General features: G+C 49.3%; 1 protein-coding gene and 1 long non-coding RNA gene across 19 annotated transcripts in view; one reads left to right on the forward strand and one right to left on the reverse strand.

Annotated features, from left to right (window-relative positions):
• LOC129048476 (uncharacterized) overlaps positions 1-13712 on the reverse strand; it is a 34502-nt gene extending 20790 nt beyond the window's left edge. The window contains exon 1 of the long non-coding RNA XR_008510856.2: positions 13565-13712. This is a non-coding gene — a long non-coding RNA (uncharacterized LOC129048476). The remainder of the gene's footprint in view (positions 1-13564) is intronic.
• Positions 1-14140, forward strand: part of GBF1 (golgi brefeldin A resistant guanine nucleotide exchange factor 1) — a 135081-nt gene extending 120941 nt beyond the window's left edge. For 10 of the 18 annotated variants that reach the window (XM_009245732.3, XM_009245733.3, XM_054523422.2 and 7 more), the window contains 19 exons: positions 64-300; positions 584-677; positions 1057-1233; positions 1559-1623; positions 1709-1832; positions 2026-2097; positions 2236-2330; positions 2559-2712; positions 7567-7792; positions 8367-8527; positions 8655-8895; positions 9030-9235; positions 10534-10684; positions 10771-10901; positions 11103-11204; positions 11499-11612; positions 11768-11948; positions 12388-12516; positions 13300-14140. In XM_009245732.3, coding sequence (XP_009244007.3) covers positions 64-300; positions 584-677; positions 1057-1233; positions 1559-1623; positions 1709-1832; positions 2026-2097; positions 2236-2330; positions 2559-2712; positions 7567-7792; positions 8367-8527; positions 8655-8895; positions 9030-9235; positions 10534-10684; positions 10771-10901; positions 11103-11204; positions 11499-11612; positions 11768-11948; positions 12388-12516; positions 13300-13580 — 2941 coding nt within the window. In that variant the 3' untranslated portion in view covers positions 13581-14140. The remainder of the gene's footprint in view (positions 1-63; positions 301-583; positions 678-1056; positions 1234-1558; positions 1624-1708; positions 1833-2025; positions 2098-2235; positions 2331-2558; positions 2713-7566; positions 7793-8366; positions 8528-8654; positions 8896-9029; positions 9236-10533; positions 10685-10770; positions 10902-11102; positions 11205-11498; positions 11613-11767; positions 11949-12387; positions 12517-13299) is intronic. The other 8 variants (XM_009245734.3, XM_002821090.4, XM_054523425.2 and 5 more) reach the window with 1 other exon arrangement.
• Positions 14141-16825: the final 2685 nt, after the last annotated feature.

Below are 16825 nucleotides of genomic sequence, written 5' to 3' on the forward strand. Positions count from 1 at the left end.
GCTTGGTTTGGAACTAGTCAGGTTCAAAGCAGTGCAACTGCTCCTTCCCTTACCTCCTGACAGGAATGAGGAAATTGTAATGCCTGAGGAGCAGACAGGCTTGGTTCGGGAGAACTATGTATGGAATGTGCTGCTTCATCGAGGTGCCACCCCTGAGGGCATATTCCTGCGTGTGCCTACTGCCAGCTATGATCTTGACCTCTTCACCATGACCTGGGGCCCCACTATTGCTGCTCTCTCTTATGTCTTTGACAAAAGCCTTGAGGAGACAATCATCCAGAAAGCCATCTCAGGCTTCAGGTAGCCCAGCTTTGGCCTTGGTATTCACCTCCCCCTACCTCTGTGAGCTAACATGGTTTTCTCCATGCCTCTCTGACTCCTACTCTTACTTCATTAGAATGGGGTTCCCCCTGAGTTTTTGAAGGGAGGCTGAAGCTTGGGTAAGCTCAGTCTTAAACAGAAACAAAATTAAAAGGTTTCTTCCTGGGACTGACTGGGGAAAAGCCCCATGCAAGCTCAGGGACTTGGAAGGGCTGCTTGGCCTTCCAGTGACTCTGTTTCTGGGATGGGGGTAACATTACAGGAAGTGCGCCATGATCTCCGCCCACTATGGCCTCAGCGATGTGTTTGACAATCTCATCATCTCTCTATGCAAATTCACAGCTCTCAGCAGTGAGGTGAGCAGGTGCAGGAACTGTGTACTTGGAGCTCCAAAGGAGGACCTCTCTTTTAGCCATGGATCTACCCTTATCAACAGACCTGGTTGCCCTCAGCATCTTCCCTCACTGCCCCCACTTGAATATACCAGAGCTTAGGCCATTTCTGTCTTGCACACTCTGGGATAAAACTAGTGTTACTTCATGTAATGGGAATGGGAAAGGAGATACAGGAGTGGGGAAGGCCTTAACTAGGTTAACCCACTCCCACCAGTATTATGGGGGATTGAAGCAGAGCCAACAAAAGGACCCTGAGGGAACCATCATAGGCAGAGACCTAAGAGATTTTCCTTTCCAGACATTAGCTCGGCCTTAAGTCTGTTCTCATCCTCTTTTCTAGTCTATTGAGAACCTGCCCACTGTATTTGGAAGCAACCCTAAAGCCCATATTGCAGCCAAGACAGTATTCCATTTGGCCCATCGTCATGGTGACATCCTGCGGGAGGGCTGGAAGAATATCATGGAGGCCATGCTGCAGCTCTTCCGAGCCCAACTACTGCCCAAGGCTATGGTAGAGGTAATTCTTAGTAGGAGACTAGTGAGCAATAACAAGGCAAGAGCTGCAACATTGTATGCTATCTGTACATAGAAGTAAGTAGTTGAGAGTAATGTTGGGCCTGATGTCTGCCACAGCTCACCAGGAATGCCTCAAATGTAAGACCACAGATCTTGGGGGATAGCTGTAAAAGAAGGCTGGTAGATGCCATTGCCAGTCACCAACTGGCACAATAGCATAGGGGCAGAAGACTAGAGGAGGAAATCCAGAAAACTTTGGTGGGTGGAGGCAGGGGCACAAATGCAAAGGACACATGGAAAGAAATTATTTTGACTTACTTTTCCAGGTAGAAGATTTTGTGGATCCCAATGGCAAGATCTCTCTACAGCGGGAAGAGACACCATCAAACCGGTAAGAGCAGATCAGAGGCTCAGGGGCTTGGGGAGGGAGAGTCAGAACTTTGGGGCTCACCAGGCCATGTGCCCTTTTTCTACAGAGGAGAGTCAACAGTGCTGAGCTTTGTGAGCTGGCTAACACTGAGTGGTCCTGAGCAGTCTAGTGTGCGGGGCCCATCCACTGAAAACCAAGAGGCCAAGAGAGTGGCCTTAGAGTGTATAAAGGTAACTGCCCATCCACCCCTGGTGAGAAAGCCTAAACACCTTCCTATTAGACAGATGCTACCCGGTGAACTGAAGAATAAATCATCTAGGATTTGTAACCAGGGCTGACTCTGCCCTTTCTCCCTGGCTCTTGGGGACATTCTGTTCCCTTCAGCCTTTGTCAAAGACCCCGTCTCTCTTTTGCCCTCTCTAGCAATGTGACCCAGAAAAAATGATCACAGAAAGCAAGTTCCTCCAGCTGGAGTCACTACAGGAGCTCATGAAGGTAAAGGATGAAGAAAGGAAACATGGAACAACTGGCTGAATCTGGGAGGGGTGACAGGGACAGTATTATTTCTGTCAGGGCAGGGCCAGTGGTTGGCTTCTTTTCCATGCCTACTTTCCTGCTGCTATTCCCCTTCAGGCTCTGGTCTCAGTGACACCAGATGAAGAGACATATGATGAGGAAGATGCTGCTTTCTGCCTAGAGATGCTGCTAAGGATTGTGTTAGAGAACAGGTAAGATGAGCGTAGTCTTTAGGCAGACCCCATGCTGGGCTTGTGCCAAAGGGATGGAAGCCATCTTGCTGAGTGGGCTCTGGGGAACTGTAGGCAGCAGGAGAGAAGCTTACTCATCATACCTGTCTACTTAGGGTATCATACCAATGAGTCCTGAAAGGCCCAGGGGACCTATTGCCCAGTGTCCTCTCTGGCTGAGACTATCTTCATTCCTTTATGTCTACACAGGGATCGTGTGAGCTGTGTGTGGCAGACTGTTCGAGACCATCTATACCACCTCTGTGTTCAGGCACAAGATTTCTGCTTCCTTGTGGAGCGGGCAGTGGTGGGGTTGCTACGCCTGGCCATTCGGCTGCTCCGGAGAGAAGAGATCAGTGGTCAGGTAAGCAGAATGCATCTTGGAGAGTGGGCAGGTATGCAAGGGATTAAGGCCACAGTTGTCAATTATGAATATGGCCTGGGACAGAGAGTACATTTAGTGCCCCATAGCATGAGTCCAGTGACCAGCCACAGGGCTGGTGCAGTCTAGCAGGTGGCATTGGGAGTGAGCCTGGAATGGCCTCAGGCATGGAGCTTGTGTTCTGCACCTCAGCCTCCTATGAATCTGCTTTGTAGGACTGGCCTGCTACTGCCTTATAATAGTCCCAGCCCTATACCTGGTTTCCTGTCATGCTTATGACCCTCCTGAGATCTCTTTGCTTAACTACAAAAAACAACAAGCATAGAACTAATAAGTGGGTTCAACAAGGTCACGGGATGTGAGATCAATACACAAAAAGTAATTATATCTCTACATGCTAACAATGAACAATATGGAAACTGAAATTTAAAACACAATACCATTTACAAGTGTTCCAAATAAAGTGAAATACTTAATATATAGCTGACAAAACATGTATAAGATTTGTATGCTGAAAACTACAAAACGACAAAATAAATTGAAGAAGATGTAAATAAATGAAGAGGCATACTATGTTCATGGATTGGAAAGCTCAACATAGTAACGTTGTCACTTCTCCCCAAATTGATCTGTAAATTCAACATAACTCCTATAAAAATCCCAGAAAGGTTCTTGTAGACATAGGTAAGTTTATTCTAAAATTTAGATGGAAAAGCACAAGCTCTAGAATAGCTAGAAAGAATAAAGTGGAAAGAATCACTCTCTCTGGACCGGTTGCAGTGATTCGTGCCTGTAATCTCAGCACTGTGGGAGGCCACAGCGGGCAGATCACTTGAGGTCAGGAGTTCGAGACCAGCCTGGCCAACATGGTGAAACCCCATCTCTACTAAAAACACAAAAATTAGCAGGGTGTGGTGGCACACACCTGTAATCCCAGCTACTTGGGAGGCTGAGGCAGGAGAATCGCTTGAACTCAGGAGGTGGAGGTTGCAGTGAGCTGAGATCGCGCCACTGCACTCCAGCTGGGCGACAGAGTGAGATTCTGTCTCAAAAAAAAAAAAAAAAAAAAGAATCACTCTGGTATTAAGACTTACTGTCCACTTTGGGAGGCTGAGGCGGGTGGATCACGAGGTCAGGAGATCAAGACCAGCCTGACCAACATGGTGAAACCCCGTCTCTACTAAAAATACAAAAATTAGCCGGGCGTGGTGATGAGCGCCTGATTGCTACTCGGGAGGCTGAGGCAGGAGAATCGCTTGAACCTGGGAGGCGGAGGTTGCAGTGAGCCAAGATTGCTCCACTGCACTCCCCCCTGGGCAACACAGCGAGACTCTATCTCAAAAAAAAAAAAAAAAAAGACTTACTCTCGGCTGGACACAGTGGCTCACGTCTGTAATCCCAACACTTTGGGAGGCCAAGGCAGGCGATCACCTGAGGTTGGGAGTTTGAGACCAGCCTGACCAACATGGAGAAACCTCGTCTCTACTAAAAATACAAAATTAGCCAGGCATGGTGGGGCATGCCTGTAATCCCAGCTACTCAGGAGGCTGAGGCAGGAGAATCGCTTGAACCTGGGAGGCAGAGGTTGTAGTAAGCCAAGATCACGCCATTGCACTCCAGCCTGGACAATAAGAGCAAAACTCTGTCTAAAAAAAAAAAAAAAAGACTTACTGTGTAACTATAGTAGTCAAGATTATGTGGTGTCTATGGAGGGACAGACACGTAGATCAATGGAAAAGAATAGAGAGCCCAGAAATAAGCTCAACACAAATATGTTCAGTGGATTTTTTTACCAAGATGTAAGAACAATTCAGTGGAGGAGGAATAGCCTTTTCAATAAGTGGTGGAGTGATTGAAATCCATAGGAGGAAAAACCAAATGAACCTTGACTTAAACCTCATACCTTACAGGAAAATTAACTCAAATGGATCATAGATTTAAATGTAAAGCTATAAAAACTTTAGAAACAGGAGAAAATCTTCAGGATCTAGAGCTAAGCAAAGAATTTTTAGCATGTTTGGCAGTCCCGTGGATCTGTCTCTTGCCTCAACACTGTCTGGATGGAACAGATCCGGGGGAGATTCTCTTTCAAAAAAAATAATAATTTTTAGACTTGACATTAAAAGCACAATCTAGAAAAGGAAAAATTGATAAGTTGGCTTACATTAATATTTTTTAAAGTTTTGTTGTATGAGAGCCTATGTGAAGAGGATGAAAAGACAAGCTGTAGACGAGGAGGAAATATTTGCAAGTCACATATTTGAAGAAAGGTATCTATAATATAAAAACTCTCAAAACACAACAGTGATAAAACAATCCAATTATTAATAGAAAATGGACAAAACATAGGAACAGATGTTTCACCAAAGAAGACATACAGGCCGGGCGCAGTGGCTCACGCCTGTAATCCCAGCACTTTGGGAGGCCGAGGCGGGCGGATTACCTGAGGTCAGGAGTTCGAAATCAGCCTGGGCAACACAGTGAAACCCCGTCTCTACTAAAAATACAAAATTAGCCGGGCGTGGTGACACATGCCTGTAGTCTCAGCTACTTGGGAGGCTGAGGCAGGAGAATCGCTTGAACCTGGGAGGCGGAGGATGCGGTGAGCTGAGATCGCGCCATTGCACTCCAGCCTGGGCAACAAGAGTAAATCTCCGTCTCACCAAAAAAAAAAAAAAAGAAAAAAAAAAAAAAAAGAAGACATACAGATGGCAGATAGGCACATGAAATGAAGATAGCATCATTAACCATCAGAGTACTTCAAACTAAAACCACAATGAGGCTGAATGCAGTGGCTCACGCCTATAATCCCAGCACTTTGGGAGGCTGAGGTGGGTGATCACCTGAGGTCAGCACTTTGAGCCCAGCCTGGCCAACATGGTGAAACCATGTCTCTACCAATAAATACAAAAATTAGCTGGGCATGGTCACACACACCTGTAGTCCCACCTACTGAGGAGATTGAGGTGGGAGGATTGCTTGAACCCAGGAGGTTGCAGTGAGCTGAGATCGTGCCACTGCACTCCAGCCTGGGTGACAGAGCAAGACTCCAGAAAATAAAACCACAATGAGACATCACTACCCACTTTTCAGAATGGCTAAAATAAAAAGTAGTGACAATACCAAATGCTGAAAAGGATGTGGAGAAACTGGGTCATTCATATATTGCTGGGTGGGAATGTAAAATGGTACAGCTACTCTGCTGGCAGTTTCTTATAAAATGAAACATATAATTACCATACAACCCAGCAATTGCACCCCTGGACATTTATCCCAGAAAAGTGAAAGCTTACTTTCTCATAAAAACCTGTACGTGAATGTTTATAGAAGCCTTAGTTGTAATAGCCAAAAACTGGAATCAGCCCAGATGACTTTCAATGGTGAATAAACTGTGGTACATACATACCATGGAATACTATTCAGCAATTTAAAGCAACAGACATCTCCAGGGAACTATGCTGAGTGAAAGAAAAGCCAATCTAAAAAGGTTATGTAATATATAATTCCACTTATATAACATTTCTGAAATGACAGAACTTTAGAATTTGAAGACAGGCTGAGCGCAGTGGCTCACACCTGTAATCCCAGCGCTTTGGGAAACTTGAGTCTGGTGAATCACTTGAGGTCAAGAGTTCGAGACCAGCCTGGCCAACATGGTGAAACCCCATCTCTACTAAAAATACAAAAATTAGCCAGGCGTGGTGGCTCGCGTCTGTAATCCCATCTACTTGGGAGGCTGAGGCAGGAGACTCACTTGAACATGGGAAACAGAGGTTGCAGTGAGCCGAGATCCTGCCTGCACTCTAGCCTGGGCGACAGAGTAAGACTCCATCTCAAAAAAAGAAGAATTTGAAGACAGATTGCTAAGGATTAGGGATGGGGGCAGGAAGGAAGAGGTGGGTGTGGTTATAAAAGGGCAACATGAGCTGGGCATGGTGGTGCGTGCCTGTAGTTCCAGCTACTCTGGAGGCTGAGACAGGAGGATCACTTGCGCCCGGGAGTTTGAGGCTACTGTGAGCTATGATCATACCACTGCACTCCAGCCTGGGTGACAAAGCAAAACCTGTCTCTAAAAAAAGAAAAAGGCAACATGAGGGATACTGTTGTGGTGGAACTGTTCAGTATGTTGTTTGTGGTGGATACACAAACCTACAGGGGTAATAAAATTGTATAGAAATTAATACACACAAAAATGCAAGTAAAACAGGAAATCTGAATAAGATCAGATAGTATCTTGATTATGATATTATACTATAGTCTTGCATAATGTTACCATTGGGATAAACTGGGCAAAGTGTATGAGGGACCTTTTTGTATTATTTCTTTACAACTGCATATGAACCTATAATTTTCTCAATAAAAATTTGTATATGAGGCTGGGTGCAGTGGCTCATGCCTATAATCCCAGCACTTCAGGAGGCTGAGACGGGAAGATCGCTTGAGCCTGGGAGTTCAAGACCAGCCTGGGCAACATAGCAAGACCCCATCTCTCCAAAAAAGAAAAAAAAAATAGCCAGGTGTGGTCACATGCACCTGTAGTCCCAGCTACTCCCGAGACTGAGGCAGGAGGATCACTTGAGTCCAGGAGTTTCAGGTTGCAGTGAGTTGTGACTGTGCTACTGTGCTCCAGCCTGGGAGACAGACCAAGACCCTGTCTCAAATAATATAATTAATGTATTTCTATTTAAAAAAAAAAAAAAAAAAAAAAGACGAGAGCAGTATCCTAAATTGGGTCCTAGCCAAACTGTCTCACTGGCCTAAGGAGACTGGTGGGAAAGAAAACTAGACAGGAAGCTGTGTGCCCACTCCCTGCTTCCTACCCTAACCCTACTCCAGGTGCTGCTCTCCCTGCGCATTTTGCTACTGATGAAGCCCAGTGTGCTATCCCGAGTCAGCCACCAGGTTGCGTATGGGCTCCATGAACTCCTGAAGACCAACGCAGCCAACATCCACTCAGGTGATGACTGGGCCACACTCTTCACACTGCTGGAGTGCATCGGCTCAGGTGTGAAGCCTCCAGCTGCTTTGCAGGCCACAGCAAGGGCAGATGCACCTGATGCTGGTAAGCCCTTTCCCAGGGAGACTCAGGCTGGCAGATAAACAGTTACACCCCAGGAGTTGGGACAGAAAAACAAAGCAATGCAGACGGCTGTGAAGCCAGGCTTTCTACTGTCCTGAGGACTGAGTTGTCCTGAGGGCTGTTTCCCAGTTTCTGTTTCTGAGCTGTCCTGAGGACTGTTCTCCCAGAATTCTGGGAAAACAGAATTCTGTGAGCAGACTTTATATCACTAAATCGATATATCACTAAATCCCAGAAACTGGGAAAACAGTCCTCAGGACAGTAGAAAGCCTGGCTTCATAGCCTTCTGCATTGCCTATTTGTCCTTGCCACCACTCCCTAGAGTGGTGTTACAGCTGCCACTAGATGCCATCAGGAACCCAGATTAGCCTGCCACCTTATTTGGTCAACAGAGAAGCTGTTCCGGCCATCCTTTGGCCCTCTGGTGACAGAAATTAAACTATGCCAGAGAGAGGGGAGGCCAGGCCTCAGCATCTTTTTTCTGAGAGCCTGATTTATCCCTCATCCCAGTGCCCCATCCGCACCCTGACTCTGCCCTTCTCCCTGCCTACCATAGGGGCCCAGTCAGACAGTGAGCTCCCATCCTACCATCAGAATGATGTGAGCCTGGATCGAGGATACACTTCTGACTCAGAGGTCTACACTGACCATGGCAGGCCGGGCAAGATACACCGATCAGCCACAGATGCTGATGTGGTCAACAGTGGTTGGTTAGTGGTGAGTGACGATATGGGCAGCAATTGAGTCTCTCCCGCTTGACCTGTGGGAAGAATTCCTAGTCCTCTGCAAGGACATTCACACAGGGGCCAAGCCTGCGTCCCCAGCTTCCCTGTGTACTTTACAGGTTGGGAAGGATGACATTGATAACTCCAAGCCAGGGCCCAGCCGCCCAGGCCCTTCACCCCTGATCAATCAATACAGCCTAACAGTGGGACTGGATTTGGGGCCACACGACACTAAGTCTCTGCTTAAGTGTGTGGAATCGCTGTCCTTCATCGTGCGTGATGCTGCCCACATCACACCTGACAACTTTGAGCTCTGCGTCAAGACTCTCCGGATCTTTGTGGAGGCCAGTCTGAATGGCGGTGGGTCAGCTGATGAGGGGGCAGCTGGGGAGTAGCCATGCAATTATGCAGGGGAGAGGCCGAGAGGGGAGAAAAGGCAGGGTATCTATGCCTATATAGACACGGAAATGTGACCTGAGTCTGGCTCTGCTCAGGATGCAAGTCCCAGGAGAAACGTGGCAAGAGTCACAAATATGACAGCAAAGGGAACCGCTTCAAGAAGAAATCCAAAGAGGGATCAATGCTTCGCCGGCCTCGAACCTCCAGCCAACATGCCTCTCGGGGCGGGCAGAGTGATGATGAGGAGGACGAAGGCGTGCCTGCCAGCTACCATACGGTGTCTTTACAGGTCAGTCAGGACGTAAGTATGGCACCTTTACTTCCTCTCCTCCCCCGCACCTGATACTGGGAGCCTGGGGCAGCCAGGGAAAGCCAGGGCTGAGGGGAAGGGCCCATGTGTGGCAGCCCAGGCCCTGGACCACCATCTTCACAATATTCCCTTACCCAAAACCTTACCTGTAAGTCTTTATTTGCTTATATTTATTTATTTATTTATTTATTTATTTTTTTTTTTTTTTTGAGATGTAGTCTGTCGCCCAGGCTGGAGTGCAGTGGTGTAATCTCGGCTCACTGCAACCTCCGCCTCCCGGGTTCAAGCGATTCTCCTGCCTTAGCCTTCCAAGTAGCTAGGACTACAGGCGCGTGCCACAATGCCTGGCTAATTTTTTGTATTTTTAGTAGAAACGGGGTTGCACCACGTTGGCCAGGAGGGCTTTGATCTCCTGACCTCATGATCCGCCTGCCTCGGCCTCCCAAAGTGCTGGGATTACAGGCGTGAGCCACCACACCTGGCCTTTAAATTTATTTTTAAAATAAGATTTACTTATTTTTTGAGTAGGTTCAAAATATACAAAAGGGTAAACTGATAAAACTAAGTTTCCAATCCATTCCTGTCCCCAGCTGCTGAGTTCCCCTCACTAGAGGCAACCACTGTCACCAGTTTCTTGTCTACCCTTCCAGAGTTACCCTGTGTCTATTCAAAGGCATATAAAATTAATTCTGTGAGCAGAGTTTATATCACTAAATTAATGGAGAACCAATTGCCTTAAATAGAATAACCATACAAAAATGACGAAAGTGGCTGGGCGTGGTGGCTCATGCCTGTAATCCCAGCACTTTGGGAGGCCGAGGCGGGTGGATCACAAGGTCAGGAGGTGGGAGGATCACCTGAGCCCAGGAGTTCGAGGCTGCAGTGAGCCATGATTGTGCCACTGCACTCTAGCCTGGGTGACAGAGTGAGACCCTGCCTCAAAAAATAAAATTAAATTAACAACATGAGGCTTTCTCTGTCATCAGCAGGTGTGAAATAGAATTGAAAAGAAAGTATCTTTCTCGCTGTGAGTCAGGATTGTGAAATACTCAGTCCACACACCTCCTAAGGCTCTCTCATGAGTAATCTCTGACTTAGAGAGTCCTTTGCAAGGACTGGAACAACCAAGAAGTCAAGTCAAGGGAAAGAGTAGCGAGGGGGTGAGGTATGGCATGATTGATTGCTGCTAGGGACACCTTGAGGACTCCGTCAGGGACAGTGAGTGGGGAGGGGGAAAGGGATCCACGGACCTAACCCCACTCACATCCTGCCCCCTCCTGTGATCCTAGTTGCTAGACCTGATGCACACCCTGCACACGCGGGCAGCCTCTATCTACAGCTCATGGGCGGAGGAGCAATGCCACCTGGAGACAGGTGGCCAGAAGATTGAAGCTGATTCTCGCACTCTCTGGGCCCACTGCTGGTGCCCTTTACTGCAGGGTAAACCAGGAGGGGCAGAGGTCGGGAGTTTGGGGAGCATCAGGATCAAGATGCCTGAAGGATCCTGACCCTGCTCTTGCTCTCAGGTATTGCCTGCCTGTGCTGTGATGCCCGGCGCCAGGTACGGATGCAGGCATTGACCTATCTGCAGCGAGCACTACTTGTACATGATCTGCAAAAGCTAGATGCCCTGGAATGGGAGTCCTGTTTTAACAAGGTGGGACTTCCTACTGGTCTTAAGATAAAGTTCAAATCCTAAGAAAAGGAAAGCCAGGCAGCCTGAAGAGCCCCTAATGTGAGTCTTCAGCCTGCATCATACCTTCCCTTCAGCTCTATGCCCATCCAGTTCCTGGCTTCCTTGGGGCAAGGCTGCCTAGCTGACCCTCATAGGGAGACATTGCACATTTACCCCCACCAGGTGCTGTTTCCTCTACTTACCAAGCTCTTGGAGAACATCAGCCCTGCAGATGTGGGTGGGATGGAGGAGACCCGGATGAGGGCTTCCACATTGCTCTCTAAGGTACTGCTCACCACCCTATACCCACCCTCTCTCCCATACCTGCCTTCTCCCGAGGAGGGAAGCCAGGGCTTCTGGCAGGACCTAGAGATGCACTGTAGGTGCTCACAACCCCCCAGCTATGGACACTAAGCAGGACCTAGGGACCTGAGAGGATTCTGAATCTTAAATCAGAGATTCCTCTATCTCTGATCTAAAATTCTCATTCAAGATAGAACAGGCTTAGCCACCCAGCCTCAGAGAGTGTTCCAGAGGCTCCTACAGTCCCCTCAGCTGAAGGGGGCTGGTGGGCCGTAGGTCTTCCTACAGCACCTGTCTCCACTGCTGTCACTCTCTACCTTTGCGGCCCTCTGGCTCACCATCTTGGACTTCATGGACAAGTACATGCACGCAGGCTCCAGCGACTTACTGGTATGTTCTACCTCAGCTCTGCTGCCTGCCTCCTGTCCCACCTGTTGGAAGGACTTGCCCTTTCCCCCTTGGTAGCCACCTCCCTTTACCATACTCCCCCATGTCCTCTTTCCTGTTCTCATGGCCACCTGCCACCTGCCACCTGCCACCTGCAGTCAGAGGCGATCCCTGAGTCTCTGAAGAACATGCTTCTGGTGATGGACACAGCGGAGATTTTCCACAGTGCAGATGCACGGGGAGGCGGCCCCTCGGCCCTCTGGGAGATCACCTGGGAACGCATTGACTGTTTTCTGCCTCACCTACGAGATGAACTCTTCAAGCAGACCGTCATCCAGGGTAGGGGGCTCAGCCCAGCTTTATCAAAAAGAGTCTCCTGCCTGGGCACAATGGCTCACACCTCTAATCCCAGCACTTTGGGAGGCCGAGGTGGGTGGATCACCCGAGGGCAGGAATTTGAGACCAGCCTGACCAACATAGTGAAACCCCATGTCTACGAAAAATACAAAAATTAGCCAGGTGTGGTGGTGGGTGCCTGTAGTCCCAGCTACTCAGGAGGCTGAAACAGGAGAATCGCTTGAATCCGGGAAGGTTGCAGTGAGCCAAGATCACAGCCTGAGCGACAGAACAAGATTCCATCTCAAAAAAAAAAAAAGAGTCCCTAAAGCTGAATTTATTGTCTGTGCCCTGGGTGGGTAGAAAGGCTGTTGGGTAGCTAGGGCTCTGCTAGAGAGAGAAAGCACTAAGAGGTGCCATCTCAATTCTCTACCGTCTCCAGACCCCATGCCCATGGAGCCTCATGGCCAAAAGCCTCTCGCCTCAGCCCACCTGACTTCTGCTGCTGGCGACACCAGGACACCTGGCCATCCACCGCCCCCAGAGATTCCATCTGAGCTGGGGGCCTGTGGTGAGTCTCTCTAGCCTAGCCTGATAGGCACTGAGTAGCAAGCAGGGGGCCTAAGAGGAGGCCCAAGGGGGTATGGGAATGCTACTGAGCAGGGTCTGTGAGCCGAGGGAAGGAGGCCACTAGAGAGAACTGTTGCCGCTCTTCCCATGGGAAATGGCAGGACCATAAGCTATGAGGAACTAGCTGCTTGCAATCTTCAGGCTTGGGAAGAGAAGGCTGGGTCAGGGACTTGGAATGAATTTGCAGAGGTTTCCTTTCAGGGATTCTAGTAGAGAGTAACCTGGCGGCCAGGCGCAGTGGCTCATACTTGTAATCCCAGCACTTTGGGAGGCTGAGGCAGGCAGATCACCTGAGGTCAGGAGTTTGAAACCAGCCTGGCCAACATTGTGAAACCCCGCCTGTACCAAAAAAATACAAAAATTAGCTGGGCGTGGTAGTGCACACCTATAATCTCAGCTACTGGGGAGGCTGAAGTGGAAGGATCGCTTGAACCCGGGAGGCAGAGGTTGCAGTGAGTTGAGATCATGCCACTGCACTCCAGCCTGGGCAACAGTGAGACCCTGTCGCAAAAAAAAAGAGTAGCCTGGCAAAGGAGATAGAAGGTAGCTGAACATTGAAATGAGTTTTGAGGGGGGACTCCCAACTTTTTAGGCTGAGGGAGGGGCCATGTTGCTTACAGGAACAAGGAGGAACAGAGACTCTATAAGCAGCCAGCTGGGCAATGTGAGAGTTGTCCTGTACCAACAAGGGAATCTGACTGTAGCCACCTTGCTTTCCCTACAGACTTTGAGAAGCCCGAGGGCCCCCGAGCCGCCAGCAGCAGCTCCCCAGGATCACCAGTGGCCTCAAGCCCCAGCAGGCTGAGCCCCACCCCCGATGGGCCTCCACCCTTGGCTCAGCCCCCACTGATCCTGCAGCCCTTGGCCTCCCCACTGCAGGTGGGCGTGCCACCTATGACTCTGCCCATCATCCTCAACCCTGCGCTCATCGAGGCCACCTCACCAGTGCCCCTCCTGGCCACACCCCGCCCCACAGATCCCATACCCACCTCTGAGGTCAACTAAGGCAGGTCACTCAGAGATCAGGACCAGTGCTTCCCACCAGGTTTTCCTTGACCCCACTTCTGGCTGTCCTGCGGGCCACAAGCTCTTCAGGCCAAGTCGGAGCTGCCGTTGCTGCCACTTGGATGGGGACCTGAAAAAGAGAATATTGATAGCCCCAGCTAAGACCCCCAATCAGCTGTGGGACCTTTTTCCTCCTCTGCGCTCCATTCCTGGGGGTTCAGCCGGAGAGTGAACTCAGCTGTCATCTGCAGCCTCTGCCTCCAGCCTGGCAGCTCTGGGGAGGCATCCGTGTGCCGGCCCTGCAGTGCCTGCCCACGGTCAGGCATTGAAAACTAAGCCCAACCACTCTGCACTTTGTTTCCCACTCCCATTAGCCCTGGGCCACCTCCTCCAGTTCTTCCTCTTTTACTAATTAGTTGGTCAGTTTGGAGAGTTGACTGGCACCATGGAGGGTAGGCAGGTGGGGGCTGGGTGGGGGACTGCCCACAGGAGCATGTACATATGGAAAAACAGAACAACAATGGACTTTTTATGATATAATAAATGTCTTAGTACCAGCATCATTGTCTCTCCCTCCGGTTTCCTTCTTGAGCTTGTGGGTCAGGGCACCATGTTATCCGGTGCGCAGGGCTTGGGCTTGGTATGAGCAGAGGCTGAGCCTACCTAACAAACGCCACCACCCCCCTCCCCTGCCCTGCCACAGGGTGCACCCTTGTCATCACAGGTGTGCCCAGGGGCCTCGGCAGTGGCTCGGGCAGTTGTCGTCATCTTCCCTAACTGTAACAAGGGAGACACGTGAGACAACCTGGCCTGGGTGAGAGGGAAGAGGAGTAAGGGCTGAGTTGTACTTATTCAGAAGTCGTCTCTCAGATGCGTCTCACCATCCAAGAGAGCAAAACAGCTCTTGGGGTTTCAGATGAGCCCAAGAGTTCGAGGCTGCAGTGAGCTATGATTGTGCCACTGCACTGGAGCCCACCTCTGTCACCCAGGCTGGAGTGCAGTGGCACAATCATAGCTCACTGCAGCCTCAAACTCTTGGGTTCAAGCAATCCTCTCACATCAGCCTCCCAAGTATCTGAGACTAAGGTGTGCACCACCACACTTGGCTAATTTTTTGTGTAATTTTTATAAAGACAAGGTCTCACTATGTTGCCCAGACTGGTCTTGAACTCCTGGGCTAAAATGATCGTCCTGCCTAGGCCTCCCAGAGTGCTGGGATTACAGGCATGAGCCACTGCACCCAGCCCTGGGAAGGGTATCTTGCCCACAGCTGCAGTCATGGGTTTGGAGCCCAGGGCATTCATTTTGACCCCAAATTGAAGAGGGGTAACTTTTCCCAGCCCCACAAACCACAAACCTCAAACCTCACTCACTGCAGCATGATTACAGGACCCCTCTTCTCCCTTCCCTTGGCATCAGGGTACGACAGGTGGGAAGTGTGTATGGGGCAGGCTGTGTGGCCCCTGCAGGGTGGAGGTGCTATGGGTGTGTGATACTGTGAAATAGATATTTGGTCTTCATCCCGTTTCCTGGCATAACTCTTAAAATCCTTAAAATCTCCAAAGTGATGTCCTTTAATATATGATTGACTGATAGCTGGCAGCCCCTATGTAGCTTCTGGATGGGGGCTGGTCACCAAAGCAGAATTAAAGGGTTGGGACTTTCAGGCTTAGCCCCCAACCTCCAGGGAGGGAAGAGGGACTGAAGGTTAAGTTGATCACCAGTGTCCAATGGTTTAATCAACCGTGCCTACGTAAGGAAGCTTCTCTAAGAACCCAAAAGGGCAGGGTTTGGAGAGCTTCCAGAGAGCTGAACATGTGGAGGCTTACAGGAAGCCAAACAAGAGTGCATCCTTGTGCCCGGAGGGTGGCGCACCACAACTCCATGGGGACATCACTTCCGGGGCTCTGGACCCTTTCAGACCTCACCCTATGTATGTCTTCATGGCTGGTTATTTGTATCCTTTATAATATTCCCTGTAGTAAACTGGTAAGTGTGTTTCCTTGACTTCTATGAGCTGCTCTAGCAAACTAGTTGAACCCAAACCCAAGAAGGGGGTCATGCGAAGCCCAATTTATAGCTGGTCAGTAAGAACTACAGGAAAAACCACCTGGGACTTAACAATTGGCATCAGAAGTGGAGGCAATGACCGGGCACCATGGTACACACCTGTAATCCCAGCACTTTCAGAGGTGAGGCAGAAGGATCCCTTGAGGCCAAGAGTTCAAGACCAACCTGGGCAACATAGTGAGACCCTGTCTCTATTTAAAAACAAAACAAAACAAAAAAGCATTTTTGTAAAGAAGTAGAGTACAGTCCTGGGGAATGAGCCCTCAACCTATGGGACCTGGCAGTATTTCCAATTAGATAGCATCAGAATTGAATTGGAGGCCACCCAGCTGGTGTCTACTATAGAGCTGATTGCTTGCCTGGTGTGTGGGGGTTTTCCCACACACACACATTTGGTCACAGAAGTCTTCTGTGTTGATTGTTTTTGAGTGAGAAAATAGAAACACTTTGAAGGTGTTTTCCCCTCTCATGGTGGGATACAAAATGCGGGTATTAAGCTTTCCCAAGTGAAGCATCCACATCATCCTGGTTTCCCCATCCACAATGGTGCCTTCCCTTCCCTGGGGCACAGAGAACAGTGTGGCCCTGTTGTACTTCCACCTGGCCTCCATCACAGAGAGTTAGGGGCACTCACCCCCTGCACTGGGGCCCAGCTGGCAGTATGATTCTCCAGCACCAGGCTTCCCTTTGCTCAGCACATGCACATGGCTGGGCATTTGGACCTCTGCAACGCCTCCCTCAGTGTAGAAAAAGGCACCTCAGAGTGGGAACAACCTGAAGTAGAAAAATACTGATATGAAACCGGAAGCTCTTAGGCTAATTTCTCCCTCTTCCCTTCCTTCTTCCTCAAGTCCAGGCCATGCCTGGTTTGCATACTAACCAGAAGCCTTGCCCAACCCTGCCCCTGGGAAAATTAGGAGGGGCAGAAAGCTCTATGTGTGTGCAGAAAAGACTGGATCTACAGCCAGCTAGATACTGGGGCATTTGGCTTCAACTGTGGTGTCTCTGTTCTCCCATCTGAGCCCCACAAGCTCTGCCTTTAGAAGCTTCCATGTGTTTCCCTATGGGAGAAATAGTGTTGACTGCTGCAAATAAGTCTGAAGGCCACCCTATGAACAAAGAAATAGGACAGCTCTAATGTCCCTTATGAAACCAATCTCAAAAATTAGGAAAGA

The sequence above is a fragment of the Pongo abelii genome, chromosome 8 (assembly GCF_028885655.2).
Source record: "Pongo abelii isolate AG06213 chromosome 8, NHGRI_mPonAbe1-v2.0_pri, whole genome shotgun sequence".
In the NCBI taxonomy this organism is placed as follows: Eukaryota; Metazoa; Chordata; class Mammalia; order Primates; family Hominidae; genus Pongo; species Pongo abelii.